The sequence below is a fragment of the Diplodia seriata genome (genome assembly GCF_021436955.1).
Source record: "Diplodia seriata strain FDS-637 chromosome Unknown scaffold_10, whole genome shotgun sequence".
Lineage (NCBI taxonomy): Eukaryota > Fungi > Ascomycota > Dothideomycetes > Botryosphaeriales > Botryosphaeriaceae > Diplodia > Diplodia seriata.
This window is the reverse complement of record NW_027117317.1, coordinates 1,743,781-1,766,882: the sequence shown is the minus strand read 5'-3', so window position 1 is coordinate 1,766,882 and position 23,102 is coordinate 1,743,781. Positions and strand designations below refer to the sequence as shown.

General features: G+C 59.0%; 10 protein-coding genes across 10 annotated transcripts; 6 read left to right on the top strand and 4 right to left on the bottom strand.

Moving 5' to 3' along the window:
* Nucleotides 1–542: 542 nt before the first annotated feature.
* Nucleotides 543–2,200, top strand: SLS55_009735 (uncharacterized protein; the record flags this gene model as incomplete). Its single annotated transcript, XM_066781130.1, has 3 exons — nt 543–551; nt 892–898; nt 1,067–2,200. Coding segments are annotated over 3 exons (1,150 nt in total), but the record flags the coding sequence as incomplete, so codon positions are not given.
* Nucleotides 2,201–4,457: 2,257 nt separating this feature from the next.
* On the top strand, nt 4,458–5,531 carry SLS55_009734 (uncharacterized protein; the record flags this gene model as incomplete). The annotated part of the gene is made up of 1 exon (XM_066781129.1): nt 4,458–5,531. One exon carries the CDS (start codon nt 4,458–4,460, stop codon nt 5,529–5,531), a length of 1,074 nt encoding a protein of 357 aa, XP_066629075.1.
* Nucleotides 5,532–8,461: 2,930 nt separating this feature from the next.
* On the top strand, nt 8,462–10,506 carry SLS55_009733 (uncharacterized protein; the record flags this gene model as incomplete). Its single annotated transcript, XM_066781128.1, has 2 exons — nt 8,462–8,465; nt 8,606–10,506. The coding sequence occupies 2 exons, from the start codon at nt 8,462–8,464 to the stop codon at nt 10,504–10,506; spliced, it is 1,905 nt and encodes a 634-aa protein (XP_066629074.1).
* Nucleotides 10,507–10,624: 118 nt separating this feature from the next.
* Nucleotides 10,625–11,990, bottom strand: SLS55_009732 (uncharacterized protein; the record flags this gene model as incomplete). The annotated part of the gene is made up of 2 exons (XM_066781127.1): nt 10,625–11,310; nt 11,987–11,990. 2 exons carry the CDS (start codon nt 11,988–11,990, stop codon nt 10,625–10,627), a joined length of 690 nt encoding a protein of 229 aa, XP_066629073.1.
* A 1,277-nt stretch (nt 11,991–13,267) lies between these two features.
* Nucleotides 13,268–13,543, bottom strand: SLS55_009731 (uncharacterized protein; the record flags this gene model as incomplete). The annotated part of the gene is made up of 2 exons (XM_066781126.1): nt 13,268–13,480; nt 13,535–13,543. 2 exons carry the CDS (start codon nt 13,541–13,543, stop codon nt 13,268–13,270), a joined length of 222 nt encoding a protein of 73 aa, XP_066629072.1.
* A 427-nt stretch (nt 13,544–13,970) lies between these two features.
* On the bottom strand, nt 13,971–14,375 carry SLS55_009730 (uncharacterized protein; the record flags this gene model as incomplete). The annotated part of the gene is made up of 2 exons (XM_066781125.1): nt 13,971–14,332; nt 14,369–14,375. The coding sequence occupies 2 exons, from the start codon at nt 14,373–14,375 to the stop codon at nt 13,971–13,973; spliced, it is 369 nt and encodes a 122-aa protein (XP_066629071.1).
* A 921-nt stretch (nt 14,376–15,296) lies between these two features.
* On the top strand, nt 15,297–16,264 carry SLS55_009729 (uncharacterized protein; the record flags this gene model as incomplete). The annotated part of the gene is made up of 2 exons (XM_066781124.1): nt 15,297–15,321; nt 15,369–16,264. The coding sequence occupies 2 exons, from the start codon at nt 15,297–15,299 to the stop codon at nt 16,262–16,264; spliced, it is 921 nt and encodes a 306-aa protein (XP_066629070.1).
* Nucleotides 16,265–17,403: 1,139 nt separating this feature from the next.
* On the top strand, nt 17,404–18,343 carry SLS55_009728 (putative secondary metabolism biosynthetic enzyme; the record flags this gene model as incomplete). The annotated part of the gene is made up of 2 exons (XM_066781123.1): nt 17,404–17,411; nt 17,641–18,343. 2 exons carry the CDS (start codon nt 17,404–17,406, stop codon nt 18,341–18,343), a joined length of 711 nt encoding a protein of 236 aa, XP_066629069.1.
* A 1,661-nt stretch (nt 18,344–20,004) lies between these two features.
* On the top strand, nt 20,005–20,554 carry SLS55_009727 (uncharacterized protein; the record flags this gene model as incomplete). The annotated part of the gene is made up of 2 exons (XM_066781122.1): nt 20,005–20,013; nt 20,210–20,554. 2 exons carry the CDS (start codon nt 20,005–20,007, stop codon nt 20,552–20,554), a joined length of 354 nt encoding a protein of 117 aa, XP_066629068.1.
* A 1,154-nt stretch (nt 20,555–21,708) lies between these two features.
* Nucleotides 21,709–22,624, bottom strand: SLS55_009726 (uncharacterized protein; the record flags this gene model as incomplete). The annotated part of the gene is made up of 2 exons (XM_066781121.1): nt 21,709–22,355; nt 22,621–22,624. The coding sequence occupies 2 exons, from the start codon at nt 22,622–22,624 to the stop codon at nt 21,709–21,711; spliced, it is 651 nt and encodes a 216-aa protein (XP_066629067.1).
* Nucleotides 22,625–23,102: the final 478 nt, after the last annotated feature.

Sequence of the window (23,102 nt, the reverse complement as noted above, 5' to 3'; positions counted from 1 at the left end):
ATCCGAGCCCCATGCGGTAGCTGCTTCATCGACTAAGAAATTAAGGTTGCCGCTGGCTTCCGCCGCGCATCGGTAAACAAATAGACGGCTTGGCTGAGACTATGGTGAGAGGGCTATTTAATATATCGAGTGGCTACTTGTGCCTTTCGATAATTTAGACATAAAGTCGCCCAACCCCGCTGTTTAGTTGCATCCAACAACGCAGCCCGAAATCCAAAAATACCCCCACGCTCCTTTCCGCAGTGCGGCTTTTGTCATTCTTTCGCCTTGAGTACCCTTCCCTTTTGTTTGGGAGTGTCGTGGTTTTAAGCTTTGATCCTTCCAGAAACATGCGGACCACTTTGATTGCTTTACTTGCCGCTGCTGGCACAGCCGTGCAGGCTGTCGGTCCTCTTGTCACGCTCAAGAGTGCCACGTATAACGGTGTCGATCAGGGCGACGGCGTAACCAAGTGGCTTGGAATCCGCTACGGCGCCGCGCCTGTGGGCGACCTGCGCTTCCGCGCTCCTCAGGATCCCGAGCCCAGCTCAGATGTGGTCGAGGCCAACAAGGTGAGTCGACCGCAGTAACAACACCATGTCTGGCTGACAGTAGCAGTTTGGGCCCATCTGCCCCCCGCAGCAGCCGACAGACTACACTGTGAGCCCCGAAGCGCCGGACCGCTTCACCGTCGACGAAGACTGTCTTTTCCTCTCCATCTTCGCGCCCACCGATGCGACACCGGAGACAAAGGTGCCGGTGCTCTTCTGGATCCAGGGCGGTGGCTTCTCCTCGAACTCCAACTCCAACTACGATGCCACCGACCTGGTCAAGGACGGTGGCGTCATTGTGGTGCAGATTGTATGACCAGCACAGCCACCACGCACTCACCCATGCTAACCATGTAACCAGAACTACCGTGTCGGCATGTACGGCTTCCTCCAGAGCGAGGAGGTGGTGGCCAACGGAAGCCTGAACAACGGAATCAAGGACATGATCAAGGCTCTCGAATGGGTTCAGGCCAACATCGAGCAGGTATGCAGTTGATCGCACTCTCCCCGGCCCCCAGGCTAACAAAGCAACGTAGTTCGGCGGCGACAAGGACCAGGTTGTCATCGATGGCATCAGCGCCGGCGGCAGCGCGGTTGCCCTCCTGCTGGCAGCCAACAAGGGCCAGCTCAACCTCTTCGCCGGCGGCATCCTCGAGTCGGGCGGGTGGGCCACGATGCGCGACCTGCAGCAAGGCCAGAAGGAGTACGACTGCCTGGCCGCCGAAAAGGGCTGCGACGGCGGAGCTGACAGCCTCTCCTGCCTGCGCGCCCTCAACGCCTCGGCCATCCGCTCGTCCAAGTGCTGGTTCGGCCCGCACATTGACGACGACCTCTTCACCGGCTCCCTCCTCGACATGTACGCCTCGGGCGACGTCGCGGCCGTGCCCACCATCATGGGCGCCTGCGCCAACGAAGGCACCAAGTACTCGGCGCCCGAGGACACAAACTCCACGGCGGCCGCCAACGCCTACTTCCTCGGCCAGGACCCGACCCTCACCAACTCCTCCCTCGCCATCCTCGACGCCCTCTACATCGACCAGCCCGCCCCCGTCTTCCCCGGCAAGGGCGCCAAGTTCCGCCAGGCCGCCAACGCCATCGCCGACGTCGGCACCCACTGCATCATCCGGGCGCTCCAGAACGCCCTCGCCGCCAAGGGGCTCCCGACGTACACGTACAAGTACGCCGCGCGCGACCCCGAAGACGAGCAGGAAGGGTACGGCGCGTGGCACGTGGTCAACATGTACGCGGTCTGGGGCCCCAACCGCACCGACGGCGACGCGCCCGCCAGCTACGTCGGCGCCGACGCGCCCAACGCGCGTGCAATTGCCGTCACGCGCTCGTACTGGACCAGCTTCGTGAAGAGCCTCGATCCGAACACCGATCGGGCCGAGGGCGCACCCGAGTGGCAGCCGTGGACGGGAGCTGCGGGGCGCGAGAGGCTGCTGATCCAGACGAACGGCACCGCTATGGAGCGCATGACGGATGCTCAGAGCTTGCGGTGCGATGCCGTGCATGAGTTCAGCGTGGCGCTGGGAAGCCCGCGGTCCGGCACCGATAAGACGGAGCTGGATCGCGCGGCTGCGGTGAGTGCGCTGGCGGCGAAGGACTGTGGGTTTGACAACGGATGCACCGCGGCGCAGATCAAGATGCAGAGGAGGTTCAGCGCATGAGATGGGCATTTATATGGCTTGTCTCGTGTTGCAATATAGGGGATGTCTACCGCGCACTACAGTAAGTTCAGCGGCTGTGCTTTTTGCTTTGCAACATCTCGTCAAGGCATTTGGTCAATTGGCTACGTATAGTTCTTCGATGATGCACATGGACTGAAGGATTTTGGTGTGATTATTGTGGATTGATGGTGATTTGCATTGCTGGCGGTAGTAAGGGACTATGGGCGATGATGTGGTCCGATCGAGATGTCAGCATCCTCCACCGCCACCGCCACCTCCTCCTCCCCCGTCACAGCCCCCTCCGCCTCCGCCCCCGCCTCCGTCTCCACCTCCAAACACTCCAAAGCTATATCCTCCACCTGAATAGTGATTTCGAGAGCGCTTCTTCCGTTGCCGGGAGGTGTATTGCAAGCCGGTGTCTGCCGCGGGGTTCGACAGGTAATAGTCGTATTTCGATGATGTGTATTGGGGCGCGCCGTTGATGGGTCGAGGATGCTGCCCTGGCCGCGCCGAGGCTTGTCGAGATGATCCGCAGCCCATTTTGAAAAGAGTGTGATGTTGAACGATTAATATTTGGTGAGTTTGCTACGAAAAGTGGGACGTAGCAGAGGATGGAAAACCTTATACTTATAACAGATTGAGCTTCTCATTCCTACGATAGCGGCGCTGGCATCACCCTTGTTTGCATGGTATTCTGGCTGACGGCTGCCTGAAGGGAAGCCCCATCGCGTTGCTAAATATAGAGTTTTTCCCCATACACGTCATGATCATCCGCTTCGTCTACTTCTCCCGCCTTGGAATACACAGCACACAGTAAGAGAACGGCATCAGCCAAGCCTTGGAGGCTGGCTGCGGCATTGGGCATTGCCTCGAAGGAGCTGTCGCTCTTTGACTCCGCCCCCACGTCTCTCCTGCACTGCCTCATCGCTACCTTCACAGCCACAATCACTTGCCACAACAGATTCTTGCTGACAACTACGTTCCTTCGATTTCCAACGTCGACGTCGACTCTGCAGTTGTACGGTACGGACCTTTCGCGTGCCTTTGTGCAATCCGGGCGAGTTCCAGAATATAAGAACGCAGCATCCTAGCTTGTTCATAGCAGAGGGTACCGCGTCGTCGGCCAAGGCGGGTGGTGGGACAATGGCTGGCCCGAGATGCGAGTGAGGTGTCTACACGGGCTAGCAGGCCGAAAGACTGGATTTGACTGCCTTAGGCAATGCAGAAAGCGTTGCGACAGTAGGCGAAACAAATCTGCGGCCGAATGCAGAACTCTTCTGAGAGAGATTGCAATTTTCGGTGAACCAATCAGATATGTCTCCAACCTTCCCCGCAGGTAAGTATCACATGGCGGTTTTCCAGAGCCCCGCAACTCTTTCCTCACGTTTTCGCAACACTACTCTAACTCGATCGCCGAGCGAGCCTGCACTTCCCTCGCGAATTAACAAATCAAGGTTTTATATCAGTCATTTACACAGCAATGCTCGCCGTACTTGTTACCTTGCTCTATGCGGCGGTTCACAGCTACATAATAGCCCCACTGATACAATTCTTACGTCGTTCTCCTCCGTTGGACGCTTCGACGGACAGTCGCATGGTCCTATACAGGACTATCAGTGCAACAGAAAGGCTTGAGATTCGACTGATGCAATTAGAACCTGGTGGCGAAGAGGATGAGATCCGGATCGATTTGTTTACGGTGAGCCTTGCCGACGCCCCCGTTTACGAGGCTATATCGTACACATGGGCCACCTCAGAGGGGGACATGAGCTTGTCTGAATCCATCATATGCCGGTGCGACGGCCGCGACCTACGTATTCCAGTAACCGCCAACTGTAAGACAGCGCTACGCCACATCCGACGTCCCAACCAGCGTCGAACGGTCTGGATTGACACGATATGCATCAACCAAGAAGACGTCCTAGAACGGAATGCTCAAGTGGCACTGATGTCGCAAATCTATAGTCTTGCAACCGGCGTTGTCGCCTTTCTTGGGGAGAGCACGAACAACAGCGATATGTGCTTTGACTTCCTGAAAGCTTGCGCTGAGGATGAATTCGCCCACCAAAATCGATGCGTGACACTGCAACTACGAACAGCGCTACTAGAACTCCTCTCAAGAGCTTGGTTTCGACGGGTTTGGGTGCTGCAGGAGGTGGCGCTGGCTCGGCGGGTCACCGTGGTCTGCGGACGAAGGACAGTTCCGTATGAGTATTTGACTTCGAAAAGGCTGAGCCACCTGGGATTTGACCCGCACATGTATGATGGATCCATTCCTCCAGTCCTCAAGCTTTCGAGGATGGGCACTCTCCCAGTTGACATGTTCCACACATTACTTCACATGGCGCGCCCGTGCCACTCAACAGACAGCCGGGATAAGATATTTGCATTGTTTGGCATGCTCGCCATCAACTCATGGAAACATGATCTGAGGGCAGATTACTCGGTCTCCGTACAGAGGGTATACACGGAAATTGCTGTTTACTTCATCCGGCGCTACAACACGCTCGACATCTTGTCATTCGTCGAGCATCCTGTGACCGTCGATGGCCTCCCGTCGTGGGTACCCGACTGGAGCAAGAGCCCGCGCCTGTCGCCGCTGGACGCCCCTCAGAGATTTCCCAGGCTGAACCACCACGTCCCCGATGTCGTGGATCTCCCCCCTCCGCAGACCAAATGGGACCTGGCCAAACTAGCCGTCAAAGGTCGTGTCATCGACGTCGTGCGCATCATATTACCAGTTGATAGCCTGGCACTGGCCCAAGCAGCCGAACAAACCCGTTTGCTCGGGTCCCACTCAGACATGGGGTCGTTTTGCCATGTGTTCGGCCTTGGGCACGCCTACGGCCACCTCGAATTCGCCGTCTCCTACAACATCGCCGTGAGCACAACCGGCTGGGACCCGCTCCAGCTCGGCCAGTACCCGTTTGGCACCGAAGTCCACGGCGTCGGCTCTCTTTACCGCGGCTTTTCGTCCGACTCGCGCCTCTGCACACGCGAGCTCCGCAGCCTGTTGCGAGAAACCGAAGTCGTCGGCCGCAGACGTTCGTTCCTGTTCGGCACGACATCCATCGGCATTGGGCCGCCGCAGACACGGGCCCATGACTTGGTCGTCCTGCTCGAAGGCAGTCGCCGGCCCGTTGTCCTGCGGAGGCAGCAGTCCGGGCTCGAGCTAGTGGGCGAGTGCCACTTTCCGTCTGTCGCGCCGACGAAAAAGAAGCACCGCCACGACTGCTGCTGGCACTTGGTAGAGGGTCGTAAGAAGTGCCACAGGTGTGAGTTGTTGGCCTACCAGAGCCGGATTCCGGTGCAAGATATGACTCTGGTATGATGACCTTGTCGAGCTGTGATGGGTTCAACTATACCTTCGCCCAACAGATCAGCACAGCCGAAGCTGCGTAGTTGGGGCACTTTCGCAGAAGAGGTGAGAGGCACTAAGTTATATCTATAGCAGCCGAGTCTCGTGCGCCTATCAGCTGGCTGTGCTAAATTTGGCATGGACGGGAAGTGACGGCGCGGCAACTTTCATCAAGATTTCATTGATTCTCCATTTTGATGGATGGTTCCGGGTGCTTGGTGGAAAAGTTTTGCGTGTAGCATGCGGTGAGACAGGGTCCCTCTGGCGCCCTTCTAGAAGACGGTATCGGCCTTTGACGGATGAGACGACATAGCTGATTGGTCCAAGATAGCGCCAACGCTTGCCCGATGCCGTCAGCTTACCGGGGCTTTCTCTCCTACAGGGAACGGGGCATGCCCATTCAAGGCACAGTGGATGCTTTTTGCTGACGTGTACCCTGCGGGAGAGACTATCGAATTTGCTTCCCACGCCGTTCCGGCAGCCACACAGCAGCAGCATACACGGCCCCCAAAACCCGACGAGCAAGATCGCTTATCTCGAAAATATCTGCATCCGGGCCCACTTCCTCAATCCAGTTATGCCAGGCCCACATACAGCTTACCGTCCCTCGATTCAATTCTCCCGCATGAGAGCTGAAACCTCAGTTTAGGCTAACGCTCTCAGCCGCACTGCCGTTTGTGTCCACATGGAGGGGCCACGATAGTATTGTTTGAGCCGTTCCTGGCACGGTTAAAGGCATGGGAGGCCATAGCCAAGGGCTGTAGTCTTATGGTATCGCAGTTCCCTTTCAAACCTTAATGGCGCCTTTATTCGATTTCGCGGGGTGGAAGGACCGAGTGGGCGATAACGTGTTCGCTACTGCGTCTCCAAAACCCTTCGAATTCATCTCCAGTCTCGCTGACAAGATATCCCCACCTGCGGATGTCTCCAAGCCGAAGCCGGCGTTTCCAGAAAAAGCCAATCACGATGCACCCAACGCCTGCTCGGCCAAAGCCAGCTTTCCCCGGCTGGGCAGATCTGTCCATGTTATGCGGCAAGAGTACGATGTCGTTGTCATCGGATCTGGTTACGGCGGGGGTGTTGCAGCGAGTCGAATGGCAAGAGCAGGGAAGAGTGTTGCTGTGCTCGAGATGGGAAAAGAGAAGTGGCGTGCGTATTTTGGTCATAGAGTCTGTCTAGCAGCGCTAACCCCTTTCTGAACCGCAGCGGGGGAGTACCCAAATAGCCTGACGGAGGTTTTACCCGAGTTTCATGTTTCGGGAGACACGGGCAAGCCAACAGGAATGTTCAAGACTGTGGCCACGGGATCCTCCACGAGCATGTACAACTTGATATTGGGTCAAGGGCAGAACGCTTTTGTTGGAAAAGGTGAGAGCTGTACGCACCACTCGAAGCTGGTTTTGATGCTGATGTGCCAAGGGCTTGGTGGAACGTCCCTTATCAACGCAAATGTGTTCCTGGAGTGCGACAAACGCACATTGACACTCGGCGCATGGCCACCAGAGATCCGTAATAACCCCAGTGCTCTCAATCCATGTAAGTATACGTGATTCTCCGAGAGGACTCGCATTGAGCCGTAGCAGACTACGCCCGCGCCAAAGAAATGCTGCAACCAACGCCGTACCCAGAAGACTTCCCGCTTCCAAGAAAACTCTCGGTTCTTGAAAAGCAGGCCGAAGCTTTGGGACTAAAACAGAACTTCTATCGCGTACCACAAACCACCTTCTTCCGAGAAGGCTTGAATAATGCTGGGGTCCAGATGAAGGCCTCGACTGGCAGCGGGCAAGATTGCACCGGGGTAAATGACGGATCAAAAAACTCGGTCCTGATGAACTACATTCCCGATGCTTGGAATTGGGGAGCAGAGATATTCTGCGAGTGCGAGGCACGTTACACCCGTCGAGACCCAACGGGCCAGGGCTACATCATCCTCTTTGCCTGGCACGGAGTCGGGAGGGAGAAGTTTGGTGAAGCCTTTGATACGCACTTAATGTGGGTGCGAGCCGTAAGTGTGGATCACACATCAGTCTTGTTCAATCGGCTAATATCTGGGGTAGAAGGAGTTTTGCTTCCTTGCGGCTGGCTCTCTCGGTACCACGGAGATTCTCCTCCGCTCCCGCGCTCATGGCTTAGAGCTGTCTCCTACGGTTGGGCAGAGATTGTCAGGAAATGGGGATATCTTGTCATTTGGTGAGTGATTGAACCAAAGTAAACTCGGATGGATTCGAACTGATGCTCTGAAGGCTACAACTGTGATGAATTTGTTAACGGTATTGGCCGCGTGAAGCCCACAGCTGACCAACCCCCTGGCCCGACAATAACCGGCGTCATCGACAACCGTGACGCCGCCACCTCCCCCAATGTGCTGGATGCGTACGTCATACAGGAAGGCGCCATCCCGGAAGCACTTGCTCCGCTGATCCAATCCATTCTCGAGTTGATGCCAGGGAAGCAGGAGCCAAAGACATCGAGTGCCAAAGACCAGCTTCAACGGTTGATGTCTCAGGCTGATGCAAGATTTCTCGGCCCATATTCTAAGAACGGATCTGTGGGCAGGACCCAGACGTACCTGGTCATGTCGCATGACACCAACGAAGCCGTTCTTTCTCTCGAGAACGACAAGCCTCGTCTGCAATTCCGGGGTGTCGGCCGCACAGAACACGTTCAAAGACTCAACTCCGTTCTCGCAGAAGCAACTCATGCTATCGGGGGCACATTGATCAATTCACCTTTTCATGCCGGTATGAAACACAACGCTCCCCCAGAATGCCTGAGTTAATAGAGTCCAGCATTCAAGCAGCAGGAACAGATCACAGTCCATCCCCTGGGAGGTGCGGTGATGAGCTCAGACGGCACCGGCAAGTGTGGCGCCACCAACCACCTCGGTCAGCTTTTCAGCGGCGATGGGTCAGAAGTTCATGATGGCCTCGCTTGCGTTGACGGCGCCATGATCCCAACGTCCCTTGGTAAGAACTGCTCCTGATATTGCATGTTGCAAGCTGACACTTCAGGCGTCAATCCATTCGCCACAATCACTGCGCTCGCAGAGCGTGCGGTGCACCTTATCTCACAGCAGAGAGGTCTTCGCATTGACTGGAAACGTAACAATAGGCTTTATCTCTTTGGCCAGCCCGCCGTATCGCGTTTGCCTCATCATGATCTAGCTGAGGCTCACAAGGTCGTGCGAACGGCGGCAGCCATGGGCGGTGTGCAATTCACCGAGATCATGGAGGGCCACATACACGTTGGTAGTGATATCAACAATTTCGCCATTGCAGAAGAGACTGCCAAAGCCTCATCCAGCTCGGGCTTGCTGTATCTGAGTGTCTCAGCTCTCAGCATGAAGGGCGCCTCCATCGCTACCGGAACGTTTTCCTGTAGAGCGTTGTCGAAAGATCCGCTTCTTGCCAAAGGCAAAGTAGACTTCTTCTCTGCCGATGAAACCATTTCCGAAGGCAGCAATCTTGTGTACCGTCTCGCTCTCGAGAGCACCGATGGCACCACATACCACATGCACGGCAAAAAGGCCCTCACCATGAACATGGCTTTCTCCATCACGTCGACGTGGAAAGCCACAACGACGTTGCACACCACCCTCACCCATTCCGACGGCACCCTAGCCGGCCGAGGCGTCCTGCGTGTGTCGTGGCGAAACTTCACTTCCGAACTGAAGACACTGTCAGCGCTCCCCACCGGCAACATCCTCGACCGCGCCTCAACCCTCAGCAGCTTCGTCGGCAGCTTCGCCCAAAAGACGGCGCCCTTCTACCTCGGTCCGCTCGCCGCCCTCAAGACGTCGCAACCGCAACAGCACACGAGCAGCTCCGCCACGAGCTCCTCAACCCCCAGCCCCAAAGCCCCACCCACCAGCACGACCACGCTCACCGCGCGCGACGGCGTCACCAGCACGCTTCGGACCTGGTGTTCCACCGCCCCCGCCCCCGCCACCGCCACCGCCCATCCTCCCAACAAGCCCCCCATCCTCATGATCCCCGGCGCGTCCGTCTCCCACGCCATCTTCGCGCTGCCGACCGTCCGCACCAACGCAGTCGAGTACCTCACATCCTGCGGGCACACCGTGTCCGTGCTGTCTCACCGGTTCAGCGCGACGCCGGTATGCGCAGCCGGCGGGACGGCCTACGAAGCGCGGCTAGACGTGCTCGCGGCGCTGCAGCACCTACGCCATGACGGACAGGAGCAAAAAATCTACGTGGTCGCGCACTGCATGGGGGCAGTGGCGACGGCGATCGGGCTGCTGGACGGGACGGTGCCGAGCGCCTGGCTGGGCGGGCTGGCGTGCACGCAGGTGTTTGCGCACCTGGTCTTCGGGCGGTGGAACGCGCTGAAAGCCGGGAACGCGTGCCTGCCGGGGGCGTACGCCTCCATCGCGGGGAGTCCGTGGTTTCCGATGACAGCAGACGAGGAGAAAGAAGGCGGGAAAGGGGCGGCGGTCCAGCGCGCCATCGACCAGGCGCTGCGGTTCTATCCGGTCGAGGGCAGCGCCGAGGTGTGCCGGAGCGACGTGTGCCGCCGGTTCAGCCTGACGTACGGGCGGTGCTGGCAGCACGCGAACCTGAACCGGGCGACGCACGAGCGGCTGGGCGAGGACGGCGTGCTGGGGGGCGTGCACATGCGGATGCTGGCGGCGACGATGGGCATGGGGCGGGCGGGGAGGGTGTTGGACGGCGAGGGCGCGGACACGGTGGTGACGGACGAGGGGCTGGAGCGGTTGAGGGGCCTGCCGATTCTGTTTGTGAGTGGCGGCGCCAACGTGGTGTTTGATCCCGAGAGCACCTTCATCACGTATGATCTGCTGAGGCGCCGGTTCGGGCCGGATCTGTACCGCAGGAGGGTCGTTCAGGGCTATGGGCATTTGGATACGTGGATGGGGAAGGATTCGGCGAGAGATGTGTTTCCTATCATAGAGGAGCATATTCGTGGGCTGTGAAGTACGTCTTTTTATTGTGCTATCTAGTTTCAAGTCTATCTTGTTTGCCTCAGGTCCCCTTGATTAGGTCGTTAAAGAAATTCAACCGTAGTGCTATCCCAGTAGAAGACGTCTATTATCATACTTTCTCCGCAGTCCCTGCATCGGTTTTCTCTCTCCGATTCTCTTCCGCCTTCTTCAGAACGCTCCTCCACTCCAGCGCCGCAGTACCAAGGACAGTAAGACATGCCAGGATCAAGCCAATCCGAAAGACGTTCCGCAACGCCTCGTTGTATGCCACGAGACCCTCCTCTCTTAGGTGAGCGGGCAACCCGGCGAGGAGCGAGGTAGCGCCACCTTCCGTGACGAGCTTCGCATCAAAGCCGGGCAAGAGACCGGAAAGCCGGCTTACAAGCTGGTTGTCGAGGACGTTCTGGCCGACGGACACGAAGATGGCGGCGCCCAGCAGCTGGCTGAAGAACATCAGCGACGTCCCGACGGGCACGTCGGCGGTCGGGAGGACGGTCTGGGCAGCGAGGTTCGGCGCCTGGAAGCACAGGCCCATGCCGAAGCCATACAGGATCTGGTAGCCGATCCACTTGCCCTCGCTGGTGCCGACCTGAAGCGTGGTGAGGAGCCCGGCGCCGACGGCCATGATGCACGTGCCGACGATGGCGAGCGGGGTGTAGTAGCCGATCTTGGTGGTCGTGAGGCCGCCGAGGATGGATGCGAGCACCATTGACAGCAGGAGAGGCAGGAGTTGGATTCCCGATTCCACGGCGGAAGAGCCTTTGATGGACTGGAACCAGACCGGGAGGAAGTAGACTGTGGACAGGGTCAGCGGGGAGGTAATGCCGCGTGGGTGTGTGGTTGACATACCGCATATGTATTGTGAAGAGCCGATGCAGACAGTGGCCCAGCAGCCAGCGACGATGCTGCGTTGCTTGAAGATGCGCGGGGGAATCGTTGCTGTCTTGGGCAGGCACACCTGCACAGCAGCGAAAGCAACGAGCAAGATTACGCCGAGAGTCAACAATGCCACGATGCGTCCATTGCTCCACTAGAGACTATTAGTAAAGTTGAGACCTCATTTGTGGAAGCAAAACTCACCGCGTATGTATTACCGCCCCACTGAAGTGCTAGAAGTAGACAAACGACACCTGGGATTAGGACTGCGGTGCCAAGGACATCGAGCTGTGATAACTTTTGTGTCCAGGGGAGCTTGGTTGAGTCTCTGTCGGGGACCTTGAGGCAGAGGGCAATGACGACCATGGACACGGCGCCGAAGGGCAGGTTGATGTAAAAGCACCATCGCCATGTCGCACTGGAGGATGTGAAGGCGCCACCAATCAGCGGTCCTATGATTGAAGCGATGCCAAAGAGGGCGCCGAACATGCCTTGCAGTTTCGGCCGTTTCTCCAGCGGAACGGCATACACCATACTGACAATCTGCCATGTGTTAGAGGGTGGTGAGCGCGGAAGATGGAAACGGCCAACTTACGCATCCAGCAAAGATTCCGGCGGCGCCGACACCGGCTATTGCTCTTCCAACGATGAAGGCAGCCGACGACGGAGCGGCGCCGCAGACGACGGAGCCGAGCTCGAACAGCAGGACGCTCGTGAGCATGACGGCTTTGACGGAATAGAAGGTGTAGAGTTTTCCGAACAGCAGCTGGAACGAGCAGCACGTCAATGTGTACGCGCTTCCGTACCAGCCGACATCGGGGAGGGAGTGGAATTCGTCCGTGATCTGGGGGATGGCCTGGCCGGAATGGTCAGCACGTGGGTTTGCAGCTCGGTGGAAAGGGGCGTCATGCCGTTGAGATGATGAGTCTGTCCAGCGCAACGAGAAAGATGCTCAGGAAGACGGAGACGAGAAGTAGGAAAATCTTGATGGCAGACTGCTGCTGATACGTGTCGTCGTTGTGGGAGCTTCCTCCCGTGTGCGCTGCATCCGCATCTGATTTGGCGCTTTGTTGGGAGGTGGAATTCCGTCGAGACTCCATGTCGTTGCTCTTGCGAATGGAACAATGGCTTGTTCGAAAATGAGCCTGGTGAGATTGGTACCTTTGACAGCCAAACACAGACGAGGAAGCTCTTGCTTTTATGTGTATGGGGAGCAATTCGCGGACTGTTGTGTGTCGGGGTTTAGTAGAGCCCGAGGGGGTTGGTGGGGGCGGATTCCTGCCCCGGGCTTTTCAACCCCCCGAGCCACACTCAGCTCTCCCCGAGAGGCGCGGCCCAGCCATGAGGACCTTGGTTGAACGCAATATCTTGTTTTAATCGTACATTCTGTTGCTTTGCTAACCCGATCATACCTTGGACCATATGTAGCGGCATCTTGTCACTCCTGCGAGTCTTTAATCCTGCAGCTCGTCCCAGTACAGTCCGTCGGGATCCATACCTGGGTCAACGGCCCAGACAAAATCTGGAAGCGCCTCCAACCGTCGCGGTGCTAAAGGGACTACTTATCCCTTCAAAAATTTCGGCACCATCCCATCAAATACCGCTACATGATGGAAAGCCAGACACGAGATCATGATACGTGGACTGTGCGGAGGACAGTGTGCAGAGAGGCGACGAGCAGTTGAGATTAAGAAAGTAGATTACTTTTTGAACTAACTATGGGATATGTGATGATATAGAGACAGCAATGCCGCTCGAACACGCGATATAAACAGGAGGCTTCATTAAGAACCGCCCAGCATCAAGTAACGTCAGCAGCGATGATTGTAGCAAAAAAAACCAGCAGCTCAAACACTGTGGAATTTAAGATAGGAACTCAATACGTAAACCCATTAGTAAAGTTAAACAAGTTACTCGGGTCCCACGTGCTCTTGATCGACTCCAGCTTGGACAGCTTCTCCGCCGTGTACCACGCCTCGCGGCCCTCGTCGCCATGAGCGTAGTTGACGTAGACCTCCAGGCCCTTGGCACCATTCAGCTCCACGAACGCCGCACGCCTCTCCAGCGCAAAATCGGAGATGGCGGACACCTGCTCGTCCGTCGTGAAGCCGCTGAAACTCATAAAGCTGCGCCACGCAACCACTGTTAGCATCGCCACAGGAGGTCGTGGAAAATGGAGGCAAGTCCACTCACAGGTAAGCCAGCGTGTCTCTGTACGGATACGCGGCCGCGTCGTCGGCCGTCTGCAAGGTGACTTTGGTCGGAAACATCTCGGCCACCATGTACGACGTCGTCAGGCCGGTGGCGGCGTAGAAGCCGATGTACGCATCCAAGGCCGCCTGGTGGGTCGCGACGTCGTACTCGTACAGGTTCAGCCCGTACGCGGCTTGGTTGAGCCCGGCGATGCAGCCCAGCGCGTCCGCCCCGAAGCGGTTCTCGTGGATCAGCCGGTTCCACGGGATCGTGGTGACGTTGGACTGCAGCGATGTCGCGTCGAGCAGCGGCGCGAGGACTTGCCTGCCCTCGGCTTCCGCGCCGGCGTAGACGGTATTGACCATTATCACGGTCTGGAGAGTGCGTTAGCGGCGCGTGGGGGATGGGTTAGGGGATGATGGGCTGACTGAGTTGAAGGTGCTGGAGTATTGGATGGCGGTGGTGAGGGCCAGGGCGTCCGGCTGGTTGCCGGCAAAGTCAGCGAGGATCTGGAAGATGGTGGCGTTTTCGCTGGCGGCGAAGAGGAAGTCGCCGTTCAGGGCCGATCCGCCGTTGGTCTGGTCATGCAGCGTGTACGTGGCCGAGGTGATGATGCCAAAGTTCTGGCCGGCGCCCCTGATGCCCCAGAAGAGATCACTGTTCTCGGACGCAGAGGCGTTGACAATGTCGCCGGTTCCGGTGACGATGGTGACGGAGTCGAGGGCGTCGATGATTAAGCCGTGGACGCCTTGGTACGGGCCAATGCCGCCGCCCAAGGTAGCACCAACCATGCCCACACAGGAACACGAGCCCGTCTCTAGAGAACATGTTAGCCAATGCTCGGTCGTGGGGAATGTACAAGGGCTGCAGACGGATTTCCTTTCCAGCTGCGAAGACGGGATCGAGAATGTCACCAAACGTGACTGCGCCGCCGATGGTCATTGTGCTTGCCGACTCGTCAACAGAGACAGAATCGAAAGCACTAAGATCAACATTGATGCCATTCTGCAGAGCGCTGGTCGTTGTCGTGTAGCCATGCCCACCGCCGGTGCCCAGGAAAGGGATGCTATTATTCGACGCATACTTGATCTGTGCCACTGCAATCAGCGTTTTCCTCTCGTCGAAGAAACGGGAAGACGTACGATGATCGAGACATCCTCCGCAGTGGCAGGCTTTACGCCTACGACGTAACCTGGCGCGTCGTATGCATTCCATCTCTCGGTCAAATCACTAGCATAGGCCGCGTCACTGGGAAGGAGCACTTCGGAGCCAGAAGAAAGGTTGTCGGTGAGATAGGCTTGGATGGTGGCGGCGTCAATGGCCGAAGCCAAGTCGACGACGCAGAGTAAAGAGAGGATGAGTGCAGCAGCCATGTTCAAAAACGCCCAGCTTGTAGAGCCATCCGGGCGAGATGGCGCTTTATGAGCTTATTGTGACCATAAGCGAAATTGCTGCAGAAGGATGACGGCGGAACGCGAGCGGAGAGAGCCGAATGCTTGTCTCCAGATCCGAGTCAGCTCACGAGCCGTGCGAGGATTGCCGCGTGTTGGCCAGGATTGGGATCGGGCTAATACGCGATGTTCGGCGTCGAGATGCAGCCACGCCGAATCCGAACACAACATATGATGATCAGGCCGTGGCCCCCAGCTGAAACCTGGTACAAGCCACTTGGTCGCAAATTGGAAATGGGGAAAATTGACGTGCACCATCACATGCTGCCTCCCGGCTATGTGAAGAGTAAGCGCCTAAGCATCTGTCCGTTCCGGAGGCTGACCTGACGGTAGAATGGAACGAATCATCCGGCATCCCCAAAGGCTTGACACTCCCAGCATGGAGCACTGAGATAGACCTGGAGTTCATGGACCGGAACGGCATAGAGGCTTCCATCCTGTCGCTCAGCGCCCCCGGGCTGGCCTTTGTCAAGTCTCCCGACGAGGCCTTGCAGCTCTGTCGATGGGTCAACGAATACGCGGCAGAGATCAAAGCGGCGAACCCTTCCCGATTCGGCTTTTTCGCGACCCTACCGCCGCCCGAGCCGGTTGGACCTTGCATAGAGGAGCTGCGCCACGCCCTCGACGTGCTCGAAGCCGACGGCGTCACTCTGCTGTCCAGCTACAACGACAAGTACCTGGGCCACCCCGCCTTCCGTCCGCTCTGGCAGGAGCTGGACCGGCGCAACGCCGTAGTCTTCGTGCACCCAACCTTTGCCCAGACGTGGGGCGCGTCATCCGACCCGACCATCCCGCGGCCCATTGTCGACTTCCCCCACGAGACGACGCGCACGGCAGTCAACCTCGTCACGTCCAACACGGTCCGGGACTTCCCCAACTGCAAGATCATCCTGTCGCACGGCGGCGGCACGCTCCCGTACGTGGCTACAAGGATCGCGAACCAAACGGCCGATCTGGGGTTGAAGGAGAAATCGGCCGACGACTTTCTTCGGGACGCGAAACGCTTCTACTATGACCTCGCCTTGACCGGCTACGAGGGCCCTGTCGAGGCAGTCGTCAAGTTTGCTGACGAAGGCCATGTTCTGTATGGCAGCGACTTCCCCTTTGCTCGCGAACGGACGATTGTCCCGCAGATTGCGAACATCCAGGCGGCGTCCATGGATGAGGAGACGCGCCTGTCGATTGACCATGGCGCTGCAAGGCAACTGTTTCCTCGTTTTTCAAAGTAGTGTTTGAATTCATCTCATGCTTCAGCATACTGTATTCGTGATAGCAACACGAGCCACCGAGTGATGTATCAAAACCACCGACATACGGACCATCCCTTGGAAAGAAGACAAAAGGAAGAAATCCCGTGAAGCTCGTCGCACCATGCTGTACGCGCGCCGCGTCAATGTCACCATCGTGCTGCAGATCTCCCTCACGCGACGGTGGAAATAGCCAGTTGGTCCTAAAGCCAGTTAGCCAAGACAACAGCGCCGCGGGTGCCAGAACCCAACTCACCGGTCCGCCAAACGGCAGAACAAAGTCAGCCGTCTCCGTCACATACTTATAGCCCTCAGGCGACTCCTCCGCCCTGCCCCTCTGCACGTACGCCAGGTACTCAGGCGCGCCAGGAAACACAATGTTATCGGCCAAAACCACCGACCCGGGGCGGAGCAGCGACTCGCGCTCGCACACCTGCAGGTCCGCGATGTAGAAGTCCTTCCAGTGGTCCAGCAGCACGAAGTCGACGGACTTCGGCTCCACCGCGCCCGCCCGCACCAGCCGCAGGAGCGACTCCCCCGCGCTGCCCACGTGGATAGAGACTACGTCCCGCAGCCCCGCCAGGTCGCACAGGCTCGCCGCCACGGCTGCGATGATCGGGTTCTTCTCGAACGACACGTAGCGCACCCGCCCGCTGCCGGCGCGCTTCGCCATGGCGCTCGCCAGGCAGATGGCCGAGTAGCCGACGTAGGACCCGAACTCGAGGAACGTCGTCGGGACGGAGGAGGAGGAGGTGGTGGTCGTGGTGGTCGTGGTGGTGTCCAGCAGGCGGGTGATGAAGGCGCGCTTCTCGGCGCCGATGGTCATCAGCCCGCGCGGGATCGTGGCCGCGAAGTCGTCGATGGCGTCGCACACGGCGTCCGGGTCGCCGCGGAGCTGGGCGAGGTCCGGCCGCGCGTAGATGTACTTGAGCAGCGCGAGCTCCTCGGCGCCTTCTTTCTGTGAAGAACGGGGGTGTGTCAGTGGCTTGTTTTTTTTTCTGCTCGGGGCTGGCGTGGCATAGGGGTAGGTACGTGGTTTGCGGCTACGGTGGCGTTGAAGAAGTTGGAGCTGTTGGCGACGGCGGGCGCTGAACCGTCGCCGACGGCGGCCGTGTCGAAGTATGTCGATGTGCCGCCAGCGGGCATTGCCGGGGCTTGGGTCGTTACGGCTGCCATTTCTTGTTTCTGTTGATATTCGTTTTGCAATTGATTATAATTGGATATATTGCAAGTGGTTACAATTGCATATAAAGCAAGTGTCGACCGGTCCATTTCGGGCAGATTCGGCAGCGAATCAGGCCCCTCACCTCCCCCACCACACGCTCTCCGCATCTTAACTCCACCACCGCGGCTGTTAGCCCCGGGCATAAGGCTATCCCCGATGTAAATATCGAGAGCAGCGTGCAAGTTCGTCAGTCCATTCTCGCCGCAGCCATGGGTTTCGCCACCACCATCCTCCACTCGCAATTCTTCGTCACCCCGCCGTTGCCTGACTCCGACTTCACCGGCCAGACCGCCATCGTCACCGGCGCCACCTCCGGCCTCGGCTTCGAGGCGGCAAAGCACCTCCTGCGCCTCGGCGCCTCGCGCGTCATCCTCGCCGTGCGGAATGTCGCCAAAGGGGAGCAGGCAGCGAAAGAGCTCGCGCCCGCGAAGGCCGCCCCATCCAGCACCGTCGACGTGTGGCAGCTGGACCTCGGCAGCTTTTCGTCCGTCAAAGACTTTGGAGCGCGCGTCGCGACGCTGGACCGTCTGGATGCCGTCGTGCAGAACGCCGGCATCATGACCAGCCAGTTTGCGCTGGTCGAAGGCTGCGAGAGCCAGATTGCCGTCAACGTCGTCAGCCCTGTGCTGCTCGGCTACCTGGCTCTGCCCAAGCTGCAGGAGTCCGCCGCCAAGCACGGTGCCAAAGGCAGGCTGGCGTTCGTGGGCAGCGATCTCCAGTTCATCGCGCCGCTGAAGGAGAAGTCGGTGCCCGGGAGCTTGCTCGACGCTCTCAACTCGGAGAAGACGGCCAGCATGGGCGACAGGTGGGTTTTATTGGAACTATCCTCGGTTTAGCTGCTGATTGAGCTCAGATACGGCGTTTCCAAGCTGCTGCTGCTGTGGGCTGTACGGGACATGGCGCAGCGATTCCCCTTCTCCTCCGGCCAGTCCGACGTCGTCATCGCCTGCCTGACGCCCGGCCTGTGCAAGAGCAACCTCGTCCGCGACGACGAGAGCTGGATCGCTGGCGTCATCAGGCGCATGCTGATCGGAATCGTTGCCCGCTCCACCGAAGTGGGCAGCCGCTGCCTCGTGAATGCGGTGAAACCGGAGCTCGGCGAAGAGTGCCACGGCGCATTTCTCATGGACTGCAAGCCTTGTGCAGAGTAAGCTTCTCTTAAAGCCGGCCAGGATGATTGTTTAAACTAACCGGTGCCTGACGCAGCCTGACGGGCAACTCGGAAAAGCCTGAGATGAAGGAAGCCCGGAGCAAGTTCTTGGACGAGTTGTCTACACGCCTGCAGGGCATCAGTCCAGGCATCTTCTAACTGGGATTGGTGTGGAGGGGTGCTGAGTATGGACACGGATAGATAGTCTACAAATTGACCGATTCCGACGTGCATACAAGAGTTATGTTCGCCCATTACCTACGTATCGTGGCCGCCATACCTTCCTACCATGAACTGGCCTTCTCAAGTTCCTTTAGGCGCGGCCGCCGCCCTCCTGGTATGCATCGACCCGCCGCTCTCACGCCAGCCTTCTAACGTCTCCAGCTCGTCCTCTTCCTCTCTCTCCGTGCATTCTATCGCCTCCTTCTCCACCCCCTTCGCCCATTCCCCGGCCCCGCCAGCCGAGCGGTATCTCACATCCCACACGCGCGCTCCATACTCCACGGCCACTTGCCACAAGACCTCACGTCCCTACACGCCAAATATGGAGACGTCGTGCGCATATCCCCAGACATGCTCTCCTTCACCGCTCCGGAGGCGTGGAACGACATCTACGGGCACGGCACGAAGCAGCGGTTCCAGAAATGGGGCATGACGCGGAGCCACGCAGGCGTCGACCACATCCTGTCGGCCAACGACGCCGACCACGCGCGGCAGCGGCGCAGCATCAACCACGCCTTCAGCGAAAAGGCGCTGCGGGCGCAGGAAGGGCTGGTCATGGCGTACATCAACGCGCTGACGCGGGCGCTGGAGACGCAGCCGGCGGGGGCCGTGGTCGACGTCAAGTCGTGGCTGGAGTGGACCGCGTTCGACATCATCGGCGAGCTGGCCTTCGGCGAGCCGTTCGGGTGCCTGGCCGACGCCCAGTACCACCCGTGGGTGGCGCTGCTGTTCCCCTTCATCAAGGCGCTGTCCTTCTTCGGCGTCGCCCGCCTGTACAAGCCGTTCACGCCGCTCCTCATCGCGCTCATGCCCAAGGCCGCCATCCGGCAGCGCGCGCAGCACATCGCCCTCTCCGCGGCCAAAGTGCACGCGCGGATCGCGGCGGGCGAGCGGCCGGACCGCTCCGACTTCTGGACGTACATCCTGCGGCACAACGGCGACGAGAAGAAGGGCATGAGCGTCGCCGAGATGGAGTCCAACGCCAGCATCTTCATCACCGGCGGCAGCGAGACCGTCGCCACCGCCCTGTGCGGCATCCTGTACCTGCTGGCGAAGAACCCCGGCGCGATGCGCGCGCTGCGGGACGAAGTGACAGCAGCCTTCGCCAGCAAGGACGACATCGACATGATCGGCGTGGCCGGGCTAAAGGTCCTGCACGCCAGCATCTGCGAGGGCATGCGCATCTACCCGCCCGTGCCCGCCGGCCTGCAGCGCGTCGCTCCCGCAGGCGGCGCCGTCGTGGCGGGACGTTTCGTCCCCGAAGGAGTGCGTCCATTGTCCCGTCCGTCTTTGCGATTATCACTCCCCCCGACTAACCACCTCCAAACAGACCATCGTCAACGTCTCCCAGCAGCCCGCCTACCACTCCGCCGCCAACTTCTTCCGCCCCGACGCCTTCCTGCCCGAGCGCTGGCTCCCCTCGCCCCCGCCCGCCTTCGCCAACGACCGCAGGGACGCCTTCCAGCCGTTCAGCACCGGCCCGCGCAACTGCGTCGGCAAGAACCTCGCCCTCGCCGAGATGAAGCTCGTCCTGGCGCGCCTCGTGTGGCAGTTCGGATGGGAGCTGGCCGACGACGGCTTCGCGCTCGCGAAGCAGAAGGTCTTCATCATGCGCGAGAAGCCAGCGCTGAATCTCAGGCTGTGGTCATTGGCGGAAAGAGCTGCTGTAGAATAGGAACGCCAGGAATATACCTCTATCTGCATACTAGCCTTTTTGTCGACGTGACGCCGCTGTCCATGACGTTTGATGCTCGATGCCACCACCGCAAATGAATACGTTCCGGCAGAAGATGGAAAGTTGGCTTCGCTTGATTGCAACACCATTGCTTCGAACTCGCTCGCTCGCTCCATGACCGTGGAAATGATCTGGCCCTCCCACCGACTCGCCGGGTATTCGGTGTGCGGAAAGCCCGAACCCGCCGAATTGGTCCGATGTAAAGACGCCGACCGAGCGCCCGATCATCCAATCATTTTTGGCGAAATTGACCGATGGCCGCCGTTCGGCTGCCGAACGATTCGGGCCGGCCGACCCCCGAAATTCCCGAACTGGACGACGTGCCATGGTGGGTAGTCGAAGGAGACATCCAAATGTTAGTCGAAGCGAAGATGCAGTGCATCCAGATGTAAGCTTCTACTACCTGCATGAGATGGATGTATGTGGGTTCATGGAAATGACCGGCGTCAAATCCTCGATGTTGATGCAAAATCCGGTAATCCCCACACTGAATCGATTGCCGAATGTCACATCATGCAGGGCACGGCAACGGCCGCCATTCACCTAGTGAGTTTCAGACTTCGATCGCTCCTCAAGGTTACTGATTCTGCAACGGGCCAATTGGTGTTCTATAGCGGGACATATAGCTACTTCTATAAGAGCATAGTAGAAATAGATTTAGTAGTTTATGAGAAGCTTATGATAATAGTGACAGTAACGAAAACAAGTTGTAAAAACACTCCACCAGCTCTAAACGCCTTAAAACAATATGGTATCCCCCAACCGTCACACCCCCAAATGCTCCAAAAGAAACTCATACCCCGGCGCAACCGTCTCCTCCCACCTCTCGCTACCCGGCCTCAACGCCACATCATGAATATGCCTCGCGCCCTGCACCGTCAACAGCCGGCCCTCGACCCCCTCCCTCCTCAACGCGTCGACAAACGCGCGCGCACTCGCATACGGCACGATCTCATCCCTCGTCCCATGAATAACGAACGTCGGCACGCGGTACCGGCTGCGCCGCACCTGCGCGAGCGGGCTGATGGCCGCAACGCGTTCCGCGTCGGGCCACCGCGTCCAGTCGTCGCCGTCTTCGCCGTCAGGCAGGCCGTTCAGCAGCAGCGGCAGCCCGTTGCCCTCCTTGAACAGCGACAAGACGAGTTCGGAGCGCGGGTCGCCGGGGCGCACCCAGCCGAGGCCGGTGGAGTCCGTAGTACCGTCGCCATCGTAGCCGGTGATCTACAGCAAGAAACGCGGTTCGTCAGCAAATTGTCTTCTGCACAGCAGCGAAGAAGTAGGTAGTCTTTCTCCCTTACCGGCGTCTTCGGCAGCGCCTTCACAATACCCCGCATCTCCATGCTCCGCTCCGGATACTCCTCCGCCCTTCGCCTGTCCAAGTCGCCCGACTCGAAGTCCGTCGGCGCGTAGAACGCCAGCACCGCGCGCGGCGGCGCCACGTCGCCCGTCATCCACGCCGTGGTCATGGCGAGGTGGCCGCCCGACGACCAGCCGACGACGACGACCCTTTCGCTATCGACGAGCACGCCGCGCCGGCGCGCGAGGAGGGGCAGGGCGGTCTTGACCCACTTGTACGCGTCGAGCGTGTCGGCGATGGGCCCCGCGACGAGGTCGACTTCGGGGCAGAGGCGGTAGTCGATGCTGACGGGCAGGATGCCGTGGGCGAGGAGGAAGGCGGTTTGGTGCGGGCGGACGGATTTGCGGGAGAGCGTCATGTGGCCGCCGCCGTGGATCATCAAGGCTGTGTGAGAGGAAGGGAATGTGTCAGTGCATGTGCGGTAGGGAGGGAGGCACCACGGCGGGTTCTGGGGGGCAATTTGAGTCTGGGTACCCGCACCTGCATGCCTCGCGGGAACACTGCACATACTTGTGTACGTGGGGGGCTGAATACGATAGCTGGACGTAGATGTGGATTTGAAATGCGGACGACTGCGTCCAGATATCGGATTCAGCTCCCTACGTGAGTATGTGCAGTGTCTCTGTGAGACAGGTGCGGGTAGACAGACCCATTACGCTTGGAACCCGCCATGGCAGGGCGAGAAAAACGGGGAGGATCACGCACCGACTCCCATGGCGCTGGCGGGAGGGTTCTGCGGCCAGAACACATCCGCCTCGATGTCCACGCCGTCGACGCTTTTGTATACTATTGTCTCGGCCACGGGCCGCGGGAGCGCGCGCTGCGGCACCGCGTCCGTCCCCATGCTGGCGATCAGCAGCCGCTGCGTGTTGAGCGCGGCCGTCGGGCCCTGCGAGTACGTGACTTGGGGGAAGCCGGCGCGCTTGAAGCACCGCACCCACGCCTCGGGCGGCTGCAGCGCGTACGCGCCGCCCGCGTCCAGCCACCAGCTGTCGAGCAGCCCGTACACGATGTCGTACCAGTCGACGACGTCGGTGACTTCGGACAGCACGACGAAGCCGGAGGACGGGTGCAAGAGCTGCTTGAGCCGGGCGAGCGTCGCGGTGCGGTCCGCCGTGGCGTGCACGCAGT